The sequence below is a fragment of the Fundulus heteroclitus genome, chromosome 13 (assembly GCF_011125445.2).
Source record: "Fundulus heteroclitus isolate FHET01 chromosome 13, MU-UCD_Fhet_4.1, whole genome shotgun sequence".
Lineage (NCBI taxonomy): Eukaryota > Metazoa > Chordata > Actinopteri > Cyprinodontiformes > Fundulidae > Fundulus > Fundulus heteroclitus.
The window spans coordinates 12,989,472-13,015,163 of NC_046373.1; the positions used below are offsets into that span (position 1 = coordinate 12,989,472).

Sequence of the window (25,692 nt, forward strand, 5' to 3'; positions counted from 1 at the left end):
TGACAGAAAATACCCAGAGTTTTAAAACTTAGCTTAATTAAGGTGCTTAATAAATCCCTGTTTGCCTTCAGGGCCAGGCTGTGCTTTGGTGAGTTTGCTTTAACACAAAACATTTCCATTCAACGTGTTCAGTCCTTCACACTGATGTGAATGACCTCACCGACATGACACACTGCACTATTTTTTACTGTGATTCAGTTTTCAGAAAAATAAAAAAATAAGTATTTATAAAAATCCATCAATGACCCTTTTATCTTTCTTACGATCCAATTTTATGAGAAAATGGATCGTAAGAAAGGAAAATTGGGTTTTCATTAGCTTTAAGCCCTGATTATCTAAATTTGTATGAATAAATGTGTGAAATGTATCCCTTTGTGTTTAAGGTTGAACTCTTCCTTTACATTCAAATTTATTGAGCTCTACCTTTAAGTACAATTTTTTACTTTACTACTACAACTACTATTACTACTACTATTACTACTACTACTACTACTACTACTACTACTACTACTACTACTACTACTACTACTACTAATAATAATAATAATAATAATAATAATAATAACAATAATGACAACATGAACGGTTCCTATAGCCATTATACTAGTTTATCTAGTTGTAATTATTAATACTACAATGTAATTTTGTATTGTGAAATATGTGAATTAAGCTGAATTGAAACCCTGGAGATCCTCCTGTGTTTGTGTCTGTTGCTGTGCAATATGTTTGACTCAGCAGTGGTTCTTATTAAAAAAAAATAAAAATAATAAACTGATTTTTTTTAGTAGTATCTCCATATAAAAAGTAAATTAGCAAATAAAAGGTAATTACAACTGTCTTGTCTCGCTGAAAAGCAACAGTCCTGCTCACCTCCCTCTGCCCAGCCTGGACGTTTTGAGCCGTGACGTATTTACTATCGAGAGGACGTGATTTTTCACACAGGTGCTTCATCTGCTTGCCACTGTGACTATTTGGGGAAGATAAGCTGCGCCTCCTCATTCCTGAGCCGTTTTCTTTTCTTCCTTCAGCATCCTCGCTGGTTCCACTTGTGCTGCAACAAAAGCAAACAAACTGCTACTTGAACCTTTTGAATAATTCTGGATGTTTTTGGGCACCTTTTGTAAAGCAGAGAGATTTTAGACGGCCAAGGACTGGAAAAAAATGCTTTATTGTTCAAACCAAATAGTTCAGTCTTTGCTCTTTGGATGCCTGACTTTTCTTGTTGTGACCTCTGTTGTGCACACAGAAGGTAAGTTATTGTTTTTACCCTTTATTGGCGTGTGACATTTCAGGCATTTTTAGCCTTTTTATAATGGTTTTCAGAGATTGTTTTAGGTTAATGCCAAATGTATCAAAGCAATCAGTAATGGTGACGCACAGAATCTTAGTTTTTGCCCAGAGGTGTTGGTATCTGCGCTTGTGTTTGGTACACTGTAAAAAACAATCTGTTAAAAATAATAACAAAAGCAACTAAAATTGTGCAACAATTAATAAACATTAAACAGGGTCAGGTTTAACTCTGTATGTCTGAGCAGAAATTGGATTAGTGTTACCCTAAGGACCCTAAGATTATTTCAATTGTAACCAATTTAAAATGTGCTTTACAGAACAGGTTCAATTATAGGTAAATATTAGGATCTCAAGAGAAACCTTTGCTGCTTCCTTTCTGGCAGTAGAATCAAAACCAACAAGCATTTTGACTGTCTCTTTCCCGATTCCATTCAATTTTCAATTAAATTTTGTTTAAGTAGCGTCAATTCACAACAAATGTCATCTCAAGGCACTTTACAAAGTCAAATTCAATCAAATCATACAGACAGATTGACTGAAAAGTTTTTTAAGGAAACCCAGCAGATTGCATCAAGTCTTGACAAGCAGCATTCACTCCTCCTGAAGAGCGTAGAGCCACAGGGGACAGTCTGCATTGTCCATGTCACCTTGTTTATCTTCTGTGGTAAAAATATCCTATGAATTAGGTTTGGTTTGTGGTCATCGCATTAAAAATGACTGAAATAATAAGAAAGCTTTTATAATATATTCAAATATAAATATTTTAAATTAAGCGACTACATTTATGTGAGATCAGCTGAGCGCCAGGTTTGCTTTGAGCATTAGAGCTGTTGCTAAATGAGATAAAGCTTAAATAAATGTTTCTGAACCACAAGACTTATAAACTTTCTTAATCTTTGTGCAGTTAATTAGTTTATAATGCAACCCATATAAAATGGGAAAATTGCGTCCTGTCACAGATGCCCTGAGTAAACTCACAGTGTGCTTTTTGAATAATAATTTCACTTTTTAAGCCAAAAAAGCTGTTCAACCCAACCTTGCTCTCTGAGGAAATATAAATGCTCCTGTTGTTAAATCGTGAATGAACTTTGATAAACCACATTTCTTCGGTTCATTTCAGGTCTGATTGTTGCCAGATCTTAAGAAACTACTTAAATAATATCTTCCCAACTTCATAAACTTTGCTAAAAAATGTCTACAATTTAAAGTATGCCCCAATGTTAAGAGATTCAATATCAGATCAGAAACAATCTATCAGTCTGCAAAGGGTTACGGAGACATTTTGAAGGCTTTGGTACTCCGGTGAATCACAGTGAGAGCCTTTGTGAACAACACATGGAACAGTGGTGAACCTTCTGAGGAGTGACCTGCCTACCAAAATAACTCCAAGAGTGCTTCAACAACTTATCTAGGAGGTCACAAAAAAAAACAGAACATAATCCAAAGAATTACAAGATTATACTGCCTCACTAAAGGCCAGGGTTGACAGAAAATTCAGTTTAAATTGGCTAAAAGTAACAAACAATATGAAGGTTTTGGAATGGCCGTGTAAAGGTCTGGACTTAAATCTGATTGAGATGCTGTGGCATGAGCCAAAACGGGGCATTCATGATGAGAAAGTGCCACAAGGGGGCAGATTTCATTTTGAAACTTTAATTGTGTTTACTCAGGTTGTCTTGGGCTGGTATAGGCATTTTTGTGTTTTGATAATCTGAAACATTTATGTGTCAGAATAAAAGCAAAAACGGAACAAATCTATCAGGAGGCAAATGCTTCTTTGTGTACGAACAAACCTTCGTGATCTCAGCTGCTCACGACAAATAAAAATGATTGACTGAACAAACGACCTGTCAAAGTGTTTCAGTTTGATTTGTTAATTAAAAGAGAAGTTATTTTTGTTTCAATGTAACTATGATTGAACATAACCTTCAGATTTTAGTATGTTTAACCAAAAATCAAATTCTTTTTATAGCAATCATTGAATGCCTAAAACCCTTATTTATAATGCTACCGTCTTGTCTGTAGGGTCTGATTTGATTTTCTCGCCTCTGTCACCTTCTGCTATGTTTAATCACAGTAATGGTAATCTGAAAATCCCCCCATCACGTGTGAACAACATGATATCTTTTCTTTTGCAACAAGGTTCAGAGTGTACTACATGGCACTCTGGCAATCTGAGAGAAATGCTTCCTGTTATGATGGTAACTATCAGAGGAGAACTAAACCAATCAGATTAGAGCTTCTCTTCAGTCTTTTTGAAGTGATTTTGTACTTTAGTTAGATCTTAAAAGCACAATATGTCACAGTTGTCTCCCTTTCACTACATATTTGAAAATTAGATACAACCTTAAGGAGACTGTTTGAACATTTCTGGTTGGTTTTCTCATCTTGTCCAATATAATGTGACTTTTGTTTTATGGTTAAGAAAACTTAAATCAAAGTTTAAGCATACAACTTTGTTAGAAATAGAAAAAAAATCTCAGTGATGGTGTTGTAATTGTTCTATTTTGCTATTTTGTTTCAAACCTGAATAGGGCTCCTTTAATTTATGCTCCTGGTTATTGACTGTGACCCTCTTTTGTTGATAAATTTACAACACAGTTTACTACATAAGTTTCAATCGGTTGCAGAATTTATTTTCAATATTTCTTTAATCCTACGTAGAAACCATTTTGAACACCAACTAATTCAATTCAGTTCAATTCAATTTTATTTATATAGCGCCAAATCATGAAACATGTCATCTCAAGGCACTTTGCAAAATCAAAATCAATCAGATTATACAGATTGGGTCAGATTATACAGATTGGTCAAAAACTCCCCTATATAATGGAACCAGTTGATTGCATCAATGTCCTGACAAGCAGCATTCACTCCTGAAAGAGCGTAGAGCCACAGGGAGAATCGTCTGCATTGTCCATGGCTTTGCAGCAATCCCTCATACTGAGCAAGCATGAAGCGACAGTGGAATGATGACAGTGTAATAAAACTCTTGAACTCTCTTATGTCTGTCAGTTTGGGATTAATAAACCATGATAAATGTTGTGGTCCTCTCAGCCCTCCCTTTGAAAAAATTCTGCAGGCGCCCCTGACTCTTGGCTTCATCTCTCCACAGGTCGTGTGTTCGTGTTAGACCTGAGGAGTTTACAGGGCTTCAGGGAAGCAGAGCAGGCGTGTGCCTCACAACATGCCCGCCTGGCATCAGCAGAAGAGCTTCATCGAGTCGTGGCGGAGTGCTTCTTCTCTCACTGCACCCGTGGGTGGCTCTATGGAGGCATGGTGGGGTAAGAAAACAAGCATCGATCTTCCCGTCTTTTGAGGGGACACGCGGGGGAGATTTGGTATTTCTGGAGATGGTCAAAGGTCACTTCAGCGTGGCGCGCCCATGCATGTGACGGGGAGGTTAAAGGGGTGGATGAAAGAGCAAAAGAAGCGGAGGGAGCGCCGTCGGTTTTAGCAAGTGTGGGAAGATACAAGAGTAACACATTTCAGGTAGAGAAGAGAAAAGGCGGAGAGCAAAAGAGGGAGAAAGGCTCCTCTGTCTCCTCCTGAGGGATGAGGGAATTCTGAGCCGGGGTGTCATCTCGACAACTGCCTCCATTTACGCCTTTCATCTCCACAGCAACATGAGATGCTGCTTTCATCCCCCAAGAGACCGAAACAGAGGCACGTTTGATTTAGGAGGGAGACAGGTACAGTGATAGATGTTTGACAGAGTGCACTGTGAATTAGGTGGGAATTAAAGAGGACGTCCAAACTCGTGGTATTTTTTTTTTTTTTTTTTTTGGTTTATTTGGTTAAACCTTTCCTTAAAAGTGCAGATAAAACTAATGTATTTCCATCCATCCTCACTTCAAAGCGCCTTTACCAAGGTGCTCTTGAAGCATCTTGGTCAAGTGAATTAACCTCCTCTGCTGATTTCTGTCAATGCAGATTAATAATGACTTTATTCAGAGATTATGTTGCAAGGAAACTGCATGCCAGGCCCCTGACCCACCACTTTGCTTGAATGACGACATACCTCCGTGCAGGTGGTAGACCCGTATTGTAGGATTTGCTGGTGTTTTTTCAGGCTGTGCCCAGTCATACCCCAGGAGCTAAGGCTTAACTACCAGATACACCCACCAAGATCCCTTTCTAAGCTGTAATGCAGTATGGGACCCGATAATTCAGCCGAAACACAGGGGATAATTTTAAAGGTATATTAAAGCAACAGGTGTAGAAAGGCTGGAAACTGGCTTGCACACACCCAGGAACCACTGGAAGGAAAGAGGACAGGTTAGTGGCTGCAGGACGCACAGTGGACAGTGCCCACTGAAAGCATTCTTGAATCCGGGGTGGGGTACAATTTGATAATTAGAGGCAGTAATTTGGGGGCAGGGACCGTTGGTGAGCTGTGAAGCCGAGCGTGGGAAATCCAGGGAACAGTCCAACGTCAGACACAGATAAGCAGAGGCAGGCGGAGGTAACAGAGGAATAAGGCAGAGAGGGTTGTTCAGGAACGGTCCGAGGTCTTGGTCCACAAAGCACACACACAGGCAGAGGTAACAGAGGAAAAAGGCAGAGAGGCCAGGTCAAAGGTACTTGCAATAGTTCAGTGTCCAGAATCAGACCAACGGGAGAATCTGACAGGGCCAAGGCAAGCAAGCAGAAGTCCAGAGAGCAAACGGGGTCAATCTCAGGAAGGCAAACAAGGAGCGCTGGAAGGTCGACTCACGCGGATGGCTTTCGAGAATCTGGCAATTACCCACTGGGAGAGCCAGTGCGCCTCCCAGCTGCAGCAAGTCCCAGCTGTCGCAGGTGTAACCGCTCAGAGCAAATTACAGGAGGTGAACTGAAGAAGCAGAGTGAGATATCATCCACACTGAAGCAAGGCAGAACAAAACAAACAGCCACTGTGACATTACATAGGCTTGATTTCTGGAGATGGAAGTTTTGGGTTGGGGTTTGGATCTGGACCAGACTATTTTAGACTGGGTAAGGTCTCCGTAATCTGATAAGGTTCTGCCATAATCACCGTTATTGACGGTCAAGATCCTTTAAATGGGTCTTTGTCTTGCCAATTTGTCATGGTGGACCCGACCATGTGAAAACCTTTTTGATCACAAGGATAAATTAAAGGAGAAATTAAATTTAACTTTACCCTCCTACTAACTCTCTGCAATCAAATTTAGGGGCATTTAGGACTGCTGGAAACTGGTACAAGATGTTGCTGACTCCTCATAAACAATAAATATGCCCTCAAGTAAACATTTAACCAGCAGGTTACAGCCATGGACACACAAATATTTTTTATGCTTACAAGAAAGAACAATAATGATACCAAATGCTGGTTTGGCGTACAGTCACCCAGACATCTGTAAGTTTTGTTCCAGTGCAAATATTTTAAAACAGATAATATTCACATTTGGGAGTGTATCAAAAGGTTTAGCTCCTATCCCTTCATTTTGAAACATTTCCACAGGCTACGACTGTCTTCCTGGCATGAACATCCAAAAATGTAGGCATATGACTAAGACTGAGGGTTAAACTGCACTTATTCTAAAAACTAAAATATAAAGTAGATTGTAACTTGGTGGTAAAAGCCTCTAAACACAAAAGTAGCAAAACCTCCTCACACAATTTCCTTGATATGACATCTGTTGTTGATATGTGCTAGTGTACATAAACTGAGCTGGATCCTTTACATGTTTTAATTTGGACGAACAATTTTTGCATCTGAGATACACCTCAAAATGTATTGTACTTTAAAAAAAATGTTTTAACAAACTTTGAGGATCATGTAATATAATGTGCAGCTTATTATATAAGCCATGTATAAGCCACAGTGAATGCACAGAAGACATCCTCTGCCTTATTTCTTTTTGTATTTTTTCTTTTTTTTCTTCCTTTTTTTTTTTTTTTTTTTTTTGCTTTTTCTTACCTATACCTTTTGATCCATGGTATAACGAGGACATACTGTGTATATATTTGATGCACCTCGTCCTACTTGACTCCTCTTCCTATGATTACTAATTACTGAGCCGATGTGACATGTGAATTTCTCCAATGTGAGATCAATAAAGCTTATCTTATCTTCTACCTATTACAACGGCGGCACCTTTATCAGGGGCACCCTGATAAGAAATGCATTTAAATCACACTGTTTATGTGATCAAAACTAAATTATTAAACTATTTCCAGTGAATACAGAATGTAGATCAGAGCAAAAATAATACAATGGTCACTGAGGAAGACAGAAAAGTTTGAAACCGCCGGGGTTGCCGAATTAAGTGTTGTAATAGGTCCGCCACGCCTGGTGGTGGCGCAGCAACGCGGTAGCTCTGCAACCGAAGTAAAGAAAGTCACGCTGCGCATGTGCGTGGAAGTGTTGTGGGAAGAAGAAGAAAGTGACAATGGTGGGCAGTGTGACTGCTGGAGTTAAAAAAGGCACGTTTGTTTGGACCGACGAGGAGGTGGAACTTCTCCTCCGGGCAACACTGGACTACAAGAGCAGGAAAGCACAAGACAGTGTCGACTGGGAGTCCTGCAAGTCCAAATATAGCGATATATTGATGGCATTTTTGGAACAGTACCCGGTGGAAGCTGGGAACAAGGATTTCCCTCACGACGTTTCTGCCTTAACAAAGGCTCAGATCATGACAAAAATAAAGAATATACGAAGTAAGTACAGGCTGGCCGTGGAAACCGGACGCAGGAGTAGCCAAGGGCGCGTGTTGATTCTGTTTTATGAACTCTGTGAGGAAATCTGGGGCGGGTCTCCGGCGCCGTGCAGCATCGCCGGCGGGATCGAGAGCTCGGACCTGGTAAGCCCCCCGTCGAGCGCCTCATCGCCGACCAGGTTGGAGTGTCCGGATTCGCCACAGCCCTCCGCCGAAAGTCCACCTGCAGCGGCTGTGACCCAACGCAGAAGCAGCCTTCAGGTGAGACCCGTGACGTCACGTTGACCCGTGATAACGCGCGCGGGTCAGTGATCATACCTTCTGCTTGACTCACAATAAAGCGAATAGATATTGTTTACGTAGCAGAACTGCTCCCCCACATCATCAGTTTATGAAGTGGAATTAGATTAATTGTCGTTGATCAGTAGTATCCTATTCAGGACTTTAAAAAAAAGGCTCTGTAGGGGCCAACATTTTCTAAACATTCATCTCCTACTGTATTCCAAAAAAAAGTTTAGAAAACAAACAAAACAACTGGACTTTTTTCCGAAGTTTGAAGATGTTTCGCTTCTGAAGCAGAATGTCGGGGAAAAAAGTCCAGTTGTTTTGTTATTTTTTTTACTTTTTTTTTTTTAATGATCTTGACCTGGATGAGAATCTTCACCAGCAGCTACTGTATTATTGTGAGAAAATCCTTTGCACTGCAAAAACGGATCTGAAAATAAGTCAAATGTTCTTAAAGTTTGTGTTTTTGGCCTAGATTTGAGCAGGTAAATAATATTATCTGCCAATGGAATGAGTATTTTGACCCCTAAAATAAGATAAATAGATATCCTGCACTTCAAATAAGATGATGGAGATGAGTTGTTCCTATTTTAAGTGCAAAAATCTTATTCCGTTGGCAGATCATCTTATTTACCTGCTCAAATCTAAGACAGATACACCCATTTTAAGAAAATATTACTTATTTATAGTTTCGTTTTTGCAGTGTGGTCTTCTGAGCAGCTGACCGATATCAGTTTTATGGTACTTAAATGCTGTTATTACTGTGTTTTGTCCACGCAGTTGACTTTGCTCTGTTTCGTTCAAGGCGCAGCCGCACGGCCACAGAAGGAACACGCTGAAGAAAAAGCGACAATGCGACTACGCGGCGCACGAAGAGTTAAAACTGAGGAAGAGGATGTTGGAGCTGATGGAGGACTCGGCAAGACGCAGCGCAGACACAATCCGTTTAATAGGCACCAGTATTGCCAGCATAAATGAAGCCATGAGTGAAAACAATTCACTGCTGAGGGCTTTAGTCCACCAGTCTCTTCCCAGGTACCAGTCAGCATCCATGTCTTCCAGCCCACACCCCGCTACCCCTGCGTATCAATCCCAGGGTGTCCCCCAGAAAACTGGCTAATCCTGGTGGCAGTTCTGGACTTCCGGTAATGGAAGTAACGCCTCGCCAGGCTTATAATACGGTAGGGGAAACCCTGAATCCCCACACCGTTCAGCACAGGGCAGGCCCAGCGGTACCCTACCGGGGCCCCAGCAGCTAGCGGCTTCACTCCAGTAATGTCTGCCTAATGATGACTAAAGAACTTTAACAGAAGGGTCAGTTGTTGCTCTTGTAAGCATGTTCTGTCATGCACCTTTTTTGTATTTATAAAGAATTGAGCTGTTTTTAGAGTTTGACAGCACAGCTTAAATTGTGTCTGTCCAGTTCCAATGTTTTAATAGCTCAATGCTACACACTACTGGAATCTATGATACAGTATTTTTTTGTTTAACATTTTTCATTATTACTGTGGGTTTTTGCTTAAAAATGTGCCTTGGGGAACTGCAAGACTGCATTTGCGTTCCTGTTATTTATTGTTTGTGATTGTGCTGTTTTCTTCAGAAAGAAATAAAGACATGATGTTTGCAAAAGCTTTTGTTGTTTTTCTTGTATTGGAAAAGCGCTTTTATAATGGAATGCAACATAGAACGATGTTTAACAGTTATTAAGAAGCTGACAACCCCAAAATTAAAAATAAGTACATCTGAAATCAGTACACTGTGGAAATGCACATCAAGTTTTAGAAAAACTATAGGCAATCCCTAAGGGTCAAGATATTTCATTTGTACTTTATGCACTCTCATACCCTCTGCCTCATTGCTGTCAGCGACAAAAATCTCACACTGTGGAGGGTTGTGAGCTCTCGTCGGGTTGTATGGTTCCTAAAACAGAATGTTTTTCCACAGCCTCCTTTCTGGTCTCAGTTATTGTGGAGAAACAAAGCAGGAGTAAATTACCCGGGGCAGTTTGTCCATCAGCCTCCTGAGCGCAGCAAATCTGGCCTTGAGCCGACCAAAAGCCTCCAGGTTGCCCTTCTGCTTGTTTTCCGCTGATGATCTGAGCAACTGTGTAGAGTATAGTTTTCAAACTCCATTTCGCTCTGGCTGTTGAGACAGAGGAGTGTAAGGTGTTGCTGTAAGTTTCAGTTTCATGTTTGTCGTTCTCTGCTTTGCTCTCAGCTGCTCCACATCGCCGCCTCATTGCTCTGCCTTCTCGTCCTCAGCTAAATCCATTCTCTAATTAAATAAACTAATTAATTCTACTGTTTGACTGCCTATTTTCTCCACCCCTGCCTCAGTGTATTCTGGCAGGTTTCTGTTCCTGCACACTGCAAAAACGGAACTAAAAATAACTACAATTTTCTTGAAATGAGTGCATTTATCCTCGATTTAGGCCGGTAAATAAGATGATCTGCCAATGGAATAAGATTTATGCACTTAAAATAGGAACAACTCATCTCCATCATCTTATTTCAAGTGCAGTATATCTAATTATCTTATTTTAGGGGTCAAAATACTCATTCTGTTGGCAGATAATCTTATTTACCTGCTTAAATCAAGGATAAACACACTAATTTCAAGACATTTTTACTTCTGTTTTGTTACTATGCTTGGTACTCTCCTCACAGTCCTGTTCAGTTCTCTGTCCATGCACCACGCTTTATTCTCCTTGTGCCAGCCAGTAAGTTTTGTCTTTTCCTTTTTTCATTTAATTATTTGTCAACCACCATGCTGCTCCCGAGTGCCTGACTGCATGCAGCTCCAACCCTTGCCTTGCAACTAATGACACCGTATGAAAAACCAACACTGCTTTCTAACTTTTCTATCCCATATTTTATGTTCTCTTCATCATTTTTAGTTTTCGCTTCCTTTTTAACGGTCATAGCACTGAGTTAAATACTATCATTGTGAAGCAAAATGTATAGATAGTTGGAAGGGACGTGGAAATTCATTGTAGTCCAACAATTGACATATTTGCTGACATACTATATTACTATATTGCAAATAAAATTAATAATTATTCACATTGGAATAATTATTCACATTATTCCAATGTGAATAATTTCTGTCGCATTGGATGTGTTTTCTTTGTCTTCTGAACTTGAATAATTTTTTTATCTGTTATGCGTGCCAGTTACACCTTACAGTGAATCCACGCTAAAACACTCACGCAGGTGTTTTAGGGTAACGTTGCTATAAACAAACAGCACCCAGCCGAACTCCCATGCTTTAACATTGTCTTCTTACTTGTCCGTCACATATGTGGCTCCTACAACACTAGGATTTATACCGACACAAACACACATAGACCTTTTGGTTTCACATGTAGAATAAAGGTAATAATTTAGAAGTAGCTCCTTCCTTGTGTGATAAATCTTTCTCCAACAGATGCTTGCAAGTACATAGGTCATGATTCTTAGCAGTCTGTCTTTCTTTCCTATATGTTTTTTCCCAGTTTTCTGTCATCACATGCCGGAGAAGCAGAGGAGCACGAGTCACAGATTGCAATGCTTCTGCAGACACATTCTTTACAAATACAGAGGTTCTGGTTAGTTACAGACTCATACATGTTTATATTAATAGCTACTACTTAAAATAGAACATAACGTAATTTTTATAGGCTTTTGTTTGCAGTAATTGGCAGGCTTGTTGCTTATGACGGTTAGAAAGAGAGAATGCAGGATTAAGCTGAGAATGGAGCCAAGAAGCTGCAGCCGAAAGCTGCTGCGGAGTTATGACGTTACACTTGGAACGGCAAAATCAAGGTTTGGTGCTAAACAAAAATGACCAACCCAAGATAAAGGTAGTGATGACTTACACTTAGACAGACTTTAATTGTCGTTCAACTGCACATTCACAATGTAAATTTGAGTGAAATTTTGTTCCAAGGTTGATAGTAAAGCCTCTAGCTCAGATGTGAGTTCATAACATAGAGGGACATGAAATAAGAAAAAGTGATGTGGGACAAGCCCAATATACCTGTAATCTGTCACAGTAAATATAGCGGTTCTTTGCAACTTTCAGGTAGACCTTCATTCTAATGCAGGTCTGACCCACATTTTAGTCTGGTGCTTACAGATGCCAGTTTTGTCATTAAAAAAATTTATTTGTCATACTTTTAGTGAGCCGTGCAGTCGCAGTAGTGGGAAGCTGCTGAAAGTCACATTTTTTTCCAACACTATCAACACTCATGTTAAAAGGCTGCTCTAATGTAGGGTAGCCGTAAAATGTATCCCCAGGCTACTCAGTCTCTAGGTCTGTCTGCAATTAGTTTTTCACAGCAACTTAACCCCCCCCCCCCCCCCCCCCCCCCCAAAAAAATTGTTTAACAACTTTCAAATCTTTCAAATCTAACTTAATTTTTTTTTTAAACTGCTCAGATACGTATATCATCATTAATTGAATAACTGTGTGTGTTTGTGTGTGGCAGTGGTTAAGTCTGTGCATGTGTGTCTACTTGTGTTGTGTGATTAAAACAGATTTTGATGCTTAATTTTGTTATTATATTGTTTTTGTTATATCAGTTTTTTTGTAATCTGTTGTGACTGCAGATGGGAATTGGTTTATGCTATAATCTGTTGCAGTGCATCAAATGGTGACATTAACGTTTCAGCTGTACATTGTTCACTTTCAATTAAAGTGTGTGTGTATATATATATATATATATATATATATATATATATATATATATATATATATATATATATATATATATATATATATTTATAAGTGAACCAGAATATTGGTATACAAAAGAAGAAGTTTCTACAGCAGTTAATTGTCAGGCGGAAAAGCAATTATTGGTTTATTCAGTAAAACAGTCCATGGACATCAGCAGACATTTTGTACTAAGAGAGTCAAATAAAAAAAAAAAGACAAAGGAAACGCTGTAAAACATATTTTGTTAAGTGGATTTCTTTGTGGTTGACTGCTGATTCTGTTGGTATAAACTGTGTTGTGCCCGTGTCTCTCACCTTTCGGTTATTTCTTTTCTTATAGTCGAGCCCTGCAGTTACTTTGTAATCCTTGCTGCACAAAGTGCTACTAACAGAGAAGCTGTTTTTGATAAGATCTTTCAGGACAGAGTTGGGCTCACTCAGTCCTTTTACTGTGTTGTCAGCAAACAGCCCCACATTCATTTGACATGTCCTTGTTAGAAAGAGGTTTTTTTGAGGTCAGGAAAACGATCTTTTATTTTCTGCTCACAGCAATAGGCGGTCTACCACTCTGGTTCCAGACAACATATCGTCATCCATATGCCGTAGTACCTTTCAGTTTTAGAGGACCACAGCTTATCTGCAATTTAAAAAAAAAAACTATGGAAAGCTCAATTGGGACCTCTTACATAATTTTTATTTTCAAGAATCAAGAAGCTTTATTATCATTAGGTTACCATAATGACATTTTTTGGTTAGGCACATACACGTAGCACGCAGGGACAATACATGAGCTATTTGCTGGTGAAGATTCTCCGTCATCCAGGTCATGGTCATTCCAAAAAAAGGAAAAAACAAAGCAACTGGACTTGTTTTCCGTAGTTGAAGACGTTTCGCTTCCTCTCCCGGAAGCTTTCAAAATTCAAAAAGTCTGGAGTACCAAGCTTTATACTACTGCCAAACAAAGGCCTTGTAATGGCTTAGACAACATGCAAATTCAACCGAAACAGGTCCACCCCTTAGTAATGGGTGGTAGTTGAAGCCATTAAGCCAGCAGATTGAAAAACCAACCTTAAACAGAGGAGGAGGCCTTAGGTTCAAACTCTAAAAAACTTACAACACAGCTATAGGGTTAATAGCGTACCGCGCACGTGACGTCACCGACTCAAGAGCAACGCCCCTTTTGCCGCTTAGGTAGGGCATACAGGTAGAGAACGCCCGTAGCAACCAGCTATTACACGCGCAACAGAAACAGCGATATGACCGACTTTGCAGCCGTTAAACTTTCCCAAGACGATGTCCCAGGCGCACGGATTACTGGTCGAACTGTTGAAGAACACACCAACCTTCAGCTCAAACGATGGCTTGAGTGTCGAGGGCTTAAAAAAAACCGGAAAACGGGCCGAGTTGATCAAACGGTAAGCTTTGTTGTTTTTTTTCCTGCGTGGCGGTCATGGCATGGTCGGGCGTTTTTTTGTTTGTAATCACCGTCCAGGGATCGGTATATGTTTAATGTTTGTCTCATTTGAAATGTTTTTGAGTAAGCTATCCTGGTAGCAGGGTATCATGTTAGCGCCTGCTACCATGATAGCCTATATGCTATCATGGTAGCAGGCGCTTCATTATTAACATGTCGGCCACCAAAATACTCTTACCTGTTCACTACTTGATGTCGCTGGAATTGGGTCAGGATGTTCTTCGGTTGTGCCCTTTCCTCCAACAAAATGCTTGCTACATATGTAGGCCGACCGCACCGGTGTACCCAGCGCACACATTTCTCCTTGGCAGTCTTGAAGAAAACATCCTTCATATACGGCCGATCAGCGTACCTCGAGTCGCTGTTGCACGTTCCATAGCAACAATGTTTAAGAACCATGGTCTTAGATTTGGAAAAAGCAGTCGTTTACCGAGTAAAACCAAGGGTAACGCACGTCTCTTTTACAGCGAAACAGCGGTGGACTATGCAAGCTTGTCCTACTGCGTACCACATTGATGTGACGTCATCGTGACGTTACGTTTCTAAAAATAGCTCGCTCGCGGTACGCCATTCCAGCCAATCATCACCTCAATTCTCATCCTCATACGAGTGATCAAAACATCGCTCCTTTAAGCCAAGCCTCGTTACAGAGGAGTGGACCAGTTTCGGTTCAATCTGCTGCCATAACGGCTTTAACGACCGCCCATTACTAAGGGGTGGACCTGTTTCTGTTGAATTTGCATGTTATCTAAGCCATTACAAGGCCTTTGTTGGGCATTAGTATAAAGCTTGGTACTCCACATTACTCCAGACTTTTTGAATTGAGAAAGCTTCCTGGAGAGGAAGTGAAACGTCGTTAACTACGGAAAACAAGTCCAGTTGCTTGGTTTTTTAACTTTTTTGGAAATACACGGGTTATTGTTTTTTATTTTTTTAAAAACATGTTGATTGCATTGGGCATGAGAGGAACATATAATGTCCCTTCCTCTTCAAAATAATGCATTACTGATTGTGTTGGTCGATCATACAATTGAAATAAAATACCTTGATGTTTTGGTAGTAATGTGACAGAAGGTTTAAAGGCACCCAGTCGGGGTAAATACTGTTGAAAGGCTTACATCCTGCTGTCTCGGTGTCTGTCTGCAGGACAACGGTCTGTAACACCGAGGGGAGCTCGCTGAAGGTTAACGTGAAGACGGAAAACGCTACAGAGGCCTCTGCCCACCTGAGTGCCTTCTGTACGAAAGACAAAGGTCAGGAATGCTAATCCGTCTATGATAATACATCAAAACTGTAAACTCCTCTTGTAAACTGTGTGTTTCTGATCAAACTTCCGCCATAAAAGCCTAATATAACAACATGAGCAATAATGCTGTTTTTGTCTCTATTAGATCTAATTTATTTCATTCGTTAGTTTTATACTTCCATGAAAGAAACCATTGATTCAACCCTAATGTTCAGCTGAATGTAAACCGTTGTAACGACATTCCTACCCATCAGACGTGGCGTGATCTTTACGTAAAGTGTCTCTTTATCTGTTGGTGGTAGCGGTAGCGTGTGGGGACCCTCCATCCTTCCCCAACGCCCGTCTGCAGGATCACTCGGGCTTTGAGATGGGGGACGAGCTGCTGTACACGTGCGTGCCCGGTTACGTGATGCCCAGCGGCAGCACCGCCTTCAGCCTGCTGTGTGACAGCTGCGGGGAGTGGTATGGGACCGTGCAGATTTGTGTTAAAGGTAAAAAAAAATAATAACATTTTAGAAATGTAAAAGGTTTCAAAATATTAAAGAGCAGAAACAAAAGAAAATTCAATTCAATTTTATTTATATAGCGCCAATTAATGAAACATGTCATATTAATTGTCAAATTGTCAAGGAGGGTGTTATTTTTATACCTTTTAAAGTGCTTGTGCCTTGGCTGCTGAAAAACAGACTTTCCGATGTGAATTGTGATGAAACTGTCTTCTTTGACACCTCAGTGGGACATGCCATAATGTGGCCATGTTAACAGAGTAAAAAGTCTGAAGGTTTTTCCCTTCAACCAGCTCTCAGTAGACGGTTAGTCTGTTTGGTTCTTTCATGCTTCTGGTGCACAGCTGAGGTTTTTAAATGAATCCAATGTAAATATGAGGTTTTACAAGATGATTTATGATTGGCAAATGGGGGGAAAAAAAAGAAAAACATACGTCCATGTTATTTATGACCTCCAGTAACTGTCTTGTGGTGATTTCCATGTAGTCAGTAAATAATGCCAAATCCATGTGAACAAACATAGCTTTCAGTTATTTTTAACTATAATTATAATGGTGCATTTTGTGTAAATTATCCTTCTGTGAGACGTTCTTGCAGCACCTGATTCATAACAAAGAGATGTATATTTTTAATACAATAAAATGAAAAAAATGCTCTCAGAGAAAACGTTTTTTTTTTTTTTTTTTACAATTGAAATCATACAATATTTGTTGATTTAATTGGTTCATATAGTGTAAAACATTACTTCATTAAATGTTTAGAGTAAATCTATATATCCATCCATCTCTTAATACCTGTTTGCCTTAGCAGTCATCAGATGTGAGGAGGTATGGAGCATAGAAGGGTTGCCAGGCATATATACAGACTAAAGATGCTATTTTCCCTCCTAGCTTTACTATGAGGATCTGTTGGAGTTGTTTAATCTATTTTATTGAGAAATAACCTACAAGTCTGTATACCTATTTGTTTATTTTGCACCTGTCATTTCAGGTTTTGTCTTAAAAAAAAAGTTAATCTCATTTAACCAAGAGATGGGCATGTTGTTTAGCTCATTTGAACAAAATTAATTTAAAGGCCCAAATAGAATAAATAACTCAATCACTTATTTTACTAAGCTATTTACATAAATGATTTGAAGCTGATAAAGTCAGATTTGTAATTGGATGTGGGAACATGTCATCAGTAAGTCTTAGGAATCAGTACTATAAAGAATGTCTATTAGATATGGATTATGACATTTTCTATGCACACCCAGCATTTATCTAATGCTAGAGGCAGAGATTCGTAAATTTAAGTATTTTTCATCTTCTGACTTGCCAAGAAGTGACAAACACTTCACAACATTTTATGTAGACATTTGAAACTTGCTGTGTTCATGGTTTTACCCTAACCACTATGGAGGCTTAGATATAAATTGTATATACACCACTATCCAAAATAAATTAATTTATTATTGCAGTGGCAAAATCTCACACAGAAATTTTTTAAACATATGTATAAGTAATTTCCCTCTGCGATTATTAAAATATGTCTGATTCTGATATCCAATTGCTCTGTTTTAATTTGAATATCCAATTCAACATAAAACAGAGCAATTACTTTTATTTGACACCTTTTTAGGGTGATTAGAGTGTGAAGAAACATTTAATTTGTAACCCAGGACTTTTTGTTTCAATGGGGTATAAATACAATGTCACTATGGGCCTATTGGTCTCAACCTGTCTTTAAAATGGGAAAGACAAGAGAACATGCATTCAGCTAAGGGATCCTTAGAGCTCTAAAGGGCACTATATTAAGAAATTGTGATGGGAAGCGTCGAAAAATTGAGACACGTGGTAATTAATTGATTTTTAATTGTTAATGACTGAATTATTAGACCTGTTTGTGAACTTTACATTCACATCAGACATAGTGTTACTTATTTTGTCTCGAACCGCTATCAGGTACTGATGTAGCTTTGTAGCTGACGTCGTTTTTAATTGTGCGTACATGTATTAAGGTTGATACCTCAAGCTTCAGGTGGTGCTGGACTCAATACATACGGTGGTTGTCTTTGTGGCCGGCAAACAAGCTTTTCACCAACAGGGCTGGTAAATGTGCATCAGTTGTTGGTGAGACAGAAGAGAGGAAGCTGAGAATGGCGTAATTAAATGCATTTGAGTTAGTTTGACTCTGTGTTTTCTGTAATGAAAAATCCAATCTAATGCTTTAAAGTTCCAACCCTCGTGAAAACATATCTAAAATATTGGATTAGCATTGAGAACATTCCTAATCCCACAGACTGAAAAGGCATATTTCCTGCAGAGTGATGCAACCTCAAATTGTATCCTCTTCTTTTCTCATTTTATCTCTAGACGCAGCTGAAACCCACGTAGACTATGACGACAAGTTTGAAAATTCCCACGAAGAGGCGGATCGTGACCATGATAGCAGAGAAGAGGTGTTTAGAGATGCATCGCGAGATGAGGAGAGAACCCTGCAGCAGCAAGAGACGAGGTTTTGGATGAATGTGGAGGACGATAGCCACGAAGTGCACACTGGAGTGAAGGCGGTCAATAACAGCAGGACTTCTGAACCAGCGGTGGACGAAGTAGCAAGGAGAGAGGAAGACGGCTTCACAATCCATCCCAGGAGGATGCAGGAAGGGAACAAGCTGGTCCAGGCTGGTGATGGTGCAGCAGCAGCAGCAGCAGCTACGGAAGAGCCTGTATCTCTTCTCTCCCAAAAGCACATGTTCTGGTTCCCTTCAGAGGCCTTCCAGGAGGAGGTACCGCCCTTCGCCAGCGACTCGGTCACACAGGCTACGCAGAGAGCTTCTGGCGCACAGTCGGAGGAGAGCAAAGAAAACGAGAGCCAAGAAAGGCTTGAAATTACCGACCCCGATGATGACGATCATCATGACCTTGATAACCGTGATGATGATCGTCATGATCATCGTCATGATGATCACGATGACCATTATGATGAGCCTGATGATCATGACGACCATCACGATCATCATGATGACCGTCATGACCATGATGACCATGATGATCACGATGACCATCATGATGAGCGCGATGATCATCATGATGGTCATGATCATGATGATGACGGCGATGAGCTGCACAAGCCGGACACATTTGAGTCTCCTGATGATGACAGAGATGATGATGATCATGATGACAGCCGCCACGATGACCTGGATATCCATGAAGACGACCATACTGGCAACCACGAAGATCCCGACAGTCGCCAGGAAGAGGATTTTGAAGACCATGTAAAGACACCAGCCCAGTTTGATGACTTGGACAGACCTGATCGGCACAAAGATGATGATGATGGTGGTGATGATCACGATGACCATTATGACATGGGCGAGCACGAAGATGACGGCGATCGTGCAAGTCATGGCACCCAGGAATATGACGATCGAGCTGACCCGTATGACGATCACCGAAGTAAGGAGGATCACCATGACGATCACAGGGACCATGGCGGAGAACATCCCGATAATTCAGAGGAGCATCCGGAAAGTGACGACCATGACGATGGAGAAGAGCGTGACGATCTCGGTGAAGACGACTTTCATGACAAACACGACGACAAAGATGAGAGCTACGATGATCACGACAGTCACGAGGACAGCGATGATCACCCGCATGTAGTCGTTTCTGTATCCTCTGAGCGGCGGCCCAACATCACTCAGAGGGAAGCAGGAGGTAAGACCTCCAAAGACAATTCCTGGCTGGACGGACATCCCGTTGATCTGTCTGATACAGAAAATGGCGATTCCACAAAAAGGCAGCTGAGACCCAGTGTGGCGAAGACAACGGATAAACCCAGTGACGTGGAAGTCCACAGACGGGTTCCTCACAACGGTTTATCAGACGGAGATGGATCCCCCACCGTGCCGCCGAAATCAGACCACGAGGCGGTGAAGGAGGTCTGGCCTGGTTTCAGGACACCAGCTACTTCGTCTGACCGCTCAAACCCCAACTCAAACTCCGACACCCTGGATTACGACACGCAACAAGCTGCTCCCACCCACTCCTGGCTGGACGACCTCACCGATCATCCCTTCCTTGATCACGGCCCGGCTCCCCCGGTGCGTGACGGCGACGCCTTCCCCGCAGGGATGGAGGAGCACACTGTGGACAATCTACCGGGTGAGATGGGTGAGATGGAAGGAGAGAAGAGGAAGACGATCTGCGCAGGCGAAGACTGCCCTCCCCACCCCTCCGAGCTCGACCAGTCAAGGGGCGAAGGTGGCGGCCATCATTGTGGCGGTGTGCGCCGTGGCCACGGCGGTCATCGTTGGGGTGTGGTGCTACCGACGGAAACAACAGAAGAGCTCGATGTACGAGATGAACGGGAAAGGCCAAGGCCAGAGCAGACAGGGCCAACAGATAGAGATGCAGCAGAAGGTGTAGGAACGGAGGACACTGACGATGAAGAGCAGAGACATTTAGGAAGGATGGAAGAATGAACAGGAGGAATGTACTTCCCTGCATCATATTAGACACTACTGCAGATGTGAACACTTTGGGTTTGACAGCTGTCTGCATTTCTGCTTCAATAAATAAAATAAAAAAACGCCTTTTTGAGTTAGCTAAACTATTCTGATAGAGTTAAGAGTTGATGATGCAACGGAGTCCTCGCCCGTCAGTCATATGGAAACTCGTCTCTTCCTGTCACGCCTGCCCGTTACGTTTAAACCTGCTCAGGTCGCCGGATGCACACGGGCCGTGCCTGAAGCCGACAGACTGAACCGTTGTATGCGACAGTGACACCATTACACAAGGCCTGCCTGAGACTTCCAGCTTTGAGAGGTTCTGAACATTTCAGTGAAGCTTATTCGCATTACCTTGGTTTTTTTTTAACCGTTTTGAACCCCATTGCGCATTTTTCTTTAAATCAGGAATGTCTAACTCCGATTCCTGGAATCCGTTGTCGTGAAGGCATTAGATGTGTAGCATCTTCAGCAGACCCGGTTCACATGATCGGTCTTAAACAGGTATTTGCACAACTTCATAACAGGCTTCAGCCATTTGAATCGGGTGTTGGGCAAAGGGTTGCCTGGCGCTGCTTTGAGATTTTATAACACAATAAAAAAAAACTATTTGAAGATAGCAATCGTTTAGAGTATTGCAGAAATCTACATCTCCAGCCCTCGCAAGCCACCATCCTGTAACTTCCAGATGCCACTCATGGTCCAACACACATGAATCAAATAATTGGGTCATTATCCAGGCTCTGCAGAATTTGAGAACACGCTGAAAGAGGTGATCCAGATGTTTAAATCTGGTGCATGAGGACAGGGATGCTTTAAAAGTTGCAGGACGTCGATTCTTTGCCAATGGGAGTTGGAGAGCTGGATTATGGTAAATTGAGAAGAGAGAAAGAAGCATGTGTGCATTTTCCCCCCTCTGTGACAGCTGGCTGGTAAAACATAGAGGCATCCATAATGTACAGCATCACATTAAGTTCAGCTATTTAAACATTAATTTTGTTCATCAACTTTAATAAACTTTAAATGCAAGAATTAGGGAAACACGTCTGAATTTGCAATAGATTTTCTTGCGTCCACAGACTGTACCTACAGGCTCAAAAATATGTAGTAATTTTGGTTACATCTCTCTTTGCACCTTGACAACAAGCTTTTAGTAGCCATTAACCAGTCCTCTTATCAGAACTGGTAGAGATAATCTAAACTGGTGGGTTTTCTGGCACGGATCGAGCTTATTGGCATAGTCCTCGAATTTTCAACAGGTTTTAAGACCGGGCTTTCAGAAGGCCTTTCCTAAAAATTCAACGTAAGCCAGATTTATCCTTTCCTAAACCAGAGTCTAATGATGAAAACCCGCCTGGGTCTAGATCTCAACCATCTGACAGACGAAAAGAAACCCGTTCAGAAGTTCAATATCAGGGTGAGGCTGACATTATAGTGATCTTTGTGAGTGCTTAGGCTCCCCTTCTGGACCCGAGGCCTCAAAAAAGACCTTGAATTTACACAACATAATCAAATGTGTTAACTTTAGAGACACTTCAAATAACAAAAACCCTCAGCTGTTACCATATACTTAATTTGAAGCATACATAATACTTTTTACTGTTTTTATCTTAGCTGAGAAGCAGCTCATGCACAGTGTAGTTGGTTATAAATAAATTAGTGAGTTATAACTGTTTTTTTTTTATTTTCATTCCCTGGTTAGCAGCCAAAGGCAGGTGTGGTTTTCATGTTTTAAAAAAAAAGTTTCTGGAAGTTGATTCTCTTTTTAATACATTACAATGTTAGATACTCGATTTCTGCGGAGCTAAACAAACATATCGCTAAAAGGCTTCACATTCCAGAAACTGTTTAAGTGTATTGTCACAACAAAAAAACTTTGCACATTTATATATACAATTACGTCCTTGTTCCAATTAACTAAAGGATGTGAGGCAAACTACTCAAAACTTTCTGACGAAACGGGGGAAAATTAATTGTGTGAATTTATTACTTCCTTAAAGAACAAGGAGGAAACCCCAATGCTAAATCAGTTACAGTAGTGTAGTTATGCGTGATAAAAAATGGTCGCCATCCACAGTAAAGACAGTTTTACTTTGCCATGCACTGGGAGGATGACAGCAGAGAGAGCTGTTCAATTTTCCTTCTGGAAAATGTTTTCTGGGCAAAATTTGAAACAACGGTCCCAATGCAAAGCCGTGTGTGTGTGGAGATGTCAAGTGGAAGTTTTCAAACCTAAGAATGGTCTACCAAGTGTCAAGCATGGTGGTGGCAGCATCATGCTTTGGGGCTTTTTCACTGCCAGAGGTACAAAAAGTGTGTGGTCAAGGTGTAGCTGGCAAATGCATTTTCAGGGGGACTTATTCATATATTTGAGTCTAAACAGTGAAGTGGAGGAAAAACAAGAGTAGATTTAAACATAGTTGTTTAAAAATGTAGGAATAGCTACTCCAACTTCCCTGCAACACAGATGAGAAAATGCAATTTGATTAAACACTTCTCCTTCGTCCGAGTTCCCCCCGTGGATGTTCTATCTATCTGACCCTGGAAAAGAACGGTTTTGTTCAGGTGTTTATTCATTTTTCTTCCATTACTGAAAAACTGTGGCAGGTGAATTATCTGTACTGTACTGTACAAGAAGGATCTGCAGATCCAAAGACAGACTTCATCTGAAAGCTTCCCTGGAGAAGATATCTCGTTCAGTCGGAGATGTGTTCAGGACAGGATGGCTGGAAATGACGTTGATGGATTTGCTTAAGGTTGCTAATTGAGTGCAACTTTATTTGTCTGTGTGCTGTATACATGGTATTTAGTTGTCTTTCCTTGTATTCCGTTTCAAATCTCTTTTAAATATATTTTAAAGATAGAACATGTGTTAAAATGTAAATACCTATAGGAGTTTGTATAGGAATATATCTGTTTTTTTCTAGTTTAATATGCAAGTAACATTTGAAATGGATGTATTATAAACCCAGTGAGTGGGTAAGACACTTTGGCGTTGTTGTCAGTGATGGTTTCTTCTAATATATTTGCTGTTCTCATTAGCTCCGACAAAATTATATTTAAACCGCTGTTATTTCAGACATGGGAGTGAAGGATGGGATTAGTTGGATCTGGCAGCTCTTTGCCAACCTGATTTATTCCCTAAGCCTGGAAATAATTGGAGTCCTCTTCTTTTCCTGGCGTGATGAGATTGAAGCGTATTTAAAGTGGTGACAGCACAGGTAGTAAATCGTATTCCTGTGAGCCTAGGATTGTCTTAGCCTTCTGCATGTGTATTTACAAAAATCATGTTTTCCTTCCCAAGGTAAAAGTAATGTCTGCATGAGTCAATAAACTTAATTGCTTAGTTCAGACTGCTGTACCCAAGAAAGAACAAGTTAATAGCACTTCTGTGTTGGCAACAGTACGATTATAGTCATGACTAATAATATTACAAGCAAACCATGATTAGAAATCATACCATGGTATTAGAAATGTAACCTTTCTGGTCAATTTTTTTTTCTGCTGATCTCATAATGTAAAGATTAGTCAAACTCTTTGTCTAAAATAGTTGTGAAGTTAAAATGTGGCTTGTATATGTTTCCGTAATCTTAATAAAGATATAAAAAATGTTTTTTTTTTTGTAATTGTCCCTGGGAGTATCACTATAGTGAGAGAGACGTATTACAGCGCATTAAAGCACTCATTACTGCTTTTTCACATTTTGTCAGGTCACATCTACAAATTTCATGGTATTTTATTGAGATTTTATTCATGGTTTTATTCATTCATGGTTTTAAAAACCTAAATCTAAAAAGAGCTAAATAAAAATCTGAAAAGTGTGGCTTGCTTTCATGTTTGCTCGCCCTTGGTCAGCACTGGAGAACCAGGATTACAGCGAGTACTGCTACAAATCTGACTTTTTTGACATCCCTACTTTAAAAAACAGCTATCTTGAATAGCTTTTGGCAAGTCTTGCCACAGATCCTCATCTGGATTTATGTCAGGACTTTGACTAGGCCATTCTGACATATAAATGCTTTGATCTAAATTGCACTCGTATAGTTTTGGTTTCATCTGTCTAAAGCTGCTTTTGCCACGTGTTATGCTGTGCCCTCTACATTGCTTGTGGAAAACTGCAACTAAGATGATCCCCTAGCTTATTTAATCAGTGGTCTTAAGGATGTTCTCTAACAAACATCTGAGGATTCATACTGACATTAAACCTGGAGATACTGTGTTTCAGGTTTTATTTATCAGAGTAAAGACAGCTGAATACAAAACCTTTCAGATTTTCATTTATTAGGCAACAATCCCAATAAATGACCCTGACGTTTGCGGTTAAAGGGGTTATAAATACCTTTTAAAGCGCAGTTAATCAAGCTAACAGTGCTTCCTGACACCTTGCTTTTTGATAATCACCCAACAGTTCATGACACAAGAGATGTGACTATTTGTAGCCAACTTTTTACCCAATTAATCAAACCTGATGAGACCAATAAAAAAGGAGCAGAGCATTAGAGGGGAAAATGTGGTCGGTGCTGAAAGAAAGGCAGTAAAAGAGACAGATGAGAGTGAGAATGCAGACCTGCGGACACGCAGCCACACGGGGGGAAAGTTCGCCTGTGGGTTTCTAACACCAAGGTGAGACAAACTGCACAGAGACTCAATGTTCAAACATTAATAACCAACTCAGTGTTTTCTCTGACTAGCTCCGCTCGGCTCTTTATCACGTTCTCTGCTGCTTTTCTTTTTTTTTAATGCCTTTTTCTTTTTAATTAAAGCTCAAGTGAAAAAAAAAATCTCTGGCCTGGAACAGAAAATTAGCTCATTAATTAAGCCACAAAGGTAATTATTTGAAGCATGGACACTAAAAATAACTGTTCAGACTTTGTTAAAAGGTATGCTGCATTGCTCATCTGTAGTTTGGATATGAATGAATTCCTATTTTAGCATTTTCTTCCATTTAATGGTCCCAACAAGGGATATTTCTCAAAAGAACCCATTATTCTAGCAACATCCTTGAATCCAACATCCGTGTCTATAAGTTATAGAAAATAA

General features: G+C 40.4%; 2 protein-coding genes across 3 annotated transcripts; both read left to right on the forward strand.

The window, feature by feature from the left end:
• The first annotated feature begins 983 nt into the window (after positions 1-983).
• On the forward strand, positions 984-24,265 carry susd5 (sushi domain containing 5). Its single transcript, XM_021319481.2, is given in 6 exon segments — positions 984-1,249; positions 4,406-4,574; positions 15,555-15,661; positions 15,957-16,145; positions 18,515-20,376; positions 20,378-24,265. Coding segments are annotated over 6 exon segments (2,610 nt in total). The 5' UTR covers positions 984-1,161; the 3' UTR covers positions 20,573-24,265.
• Positions 7,530-9,867, forward strand: LOC105930431. Of its 2 annotated transcripts, XM_021319484.2 has the most exons (3): positions 7,530-7,953; positions 8,034-8,213; positions 9,043-9,867. In XM_021319484.2, the coding sequence occupies exons 1-3, from the start codon at positions 7,686-7,688 to the stop codon at positions 9,213-9,215; spliced, it is 621 nt and encodes a 206-aa protein (XP_021175159.2). In that variant the 5' UTR covers positions 7,530-7,685; the 3' UTR covers positions 9,216-9,867. The 2 variants fall into 2 exon arrangements, with proteins under 2 accessions (XP_021175159.2, XP_012724099.2); XM_012868645.3 differs by having other exon boundaries at positions 7,531-8,213.
• Positions 24,266-25,692: the final 1,427 nt, after the last annotated feature.

What these genes read in the sequence shown, in the direction of transcription:
- LOC105930431 (XM_012868645.3), top strand. Translation starts at nt 7,686, where the DNA reads ATGGTGGGCAGTGTGACTGCTGGAGTTAAAAAAGGCACGTTTGTTTGG. An exon ending in AACGCAGAAGCAGCCTTCAG is followed by an intron (nt 8,214 to 9,042) that starts GTGAGACCCGTG and finishes GTTTCGTTCAAG; the next exon opens with GCGCAGCCGCACGGCCACAG.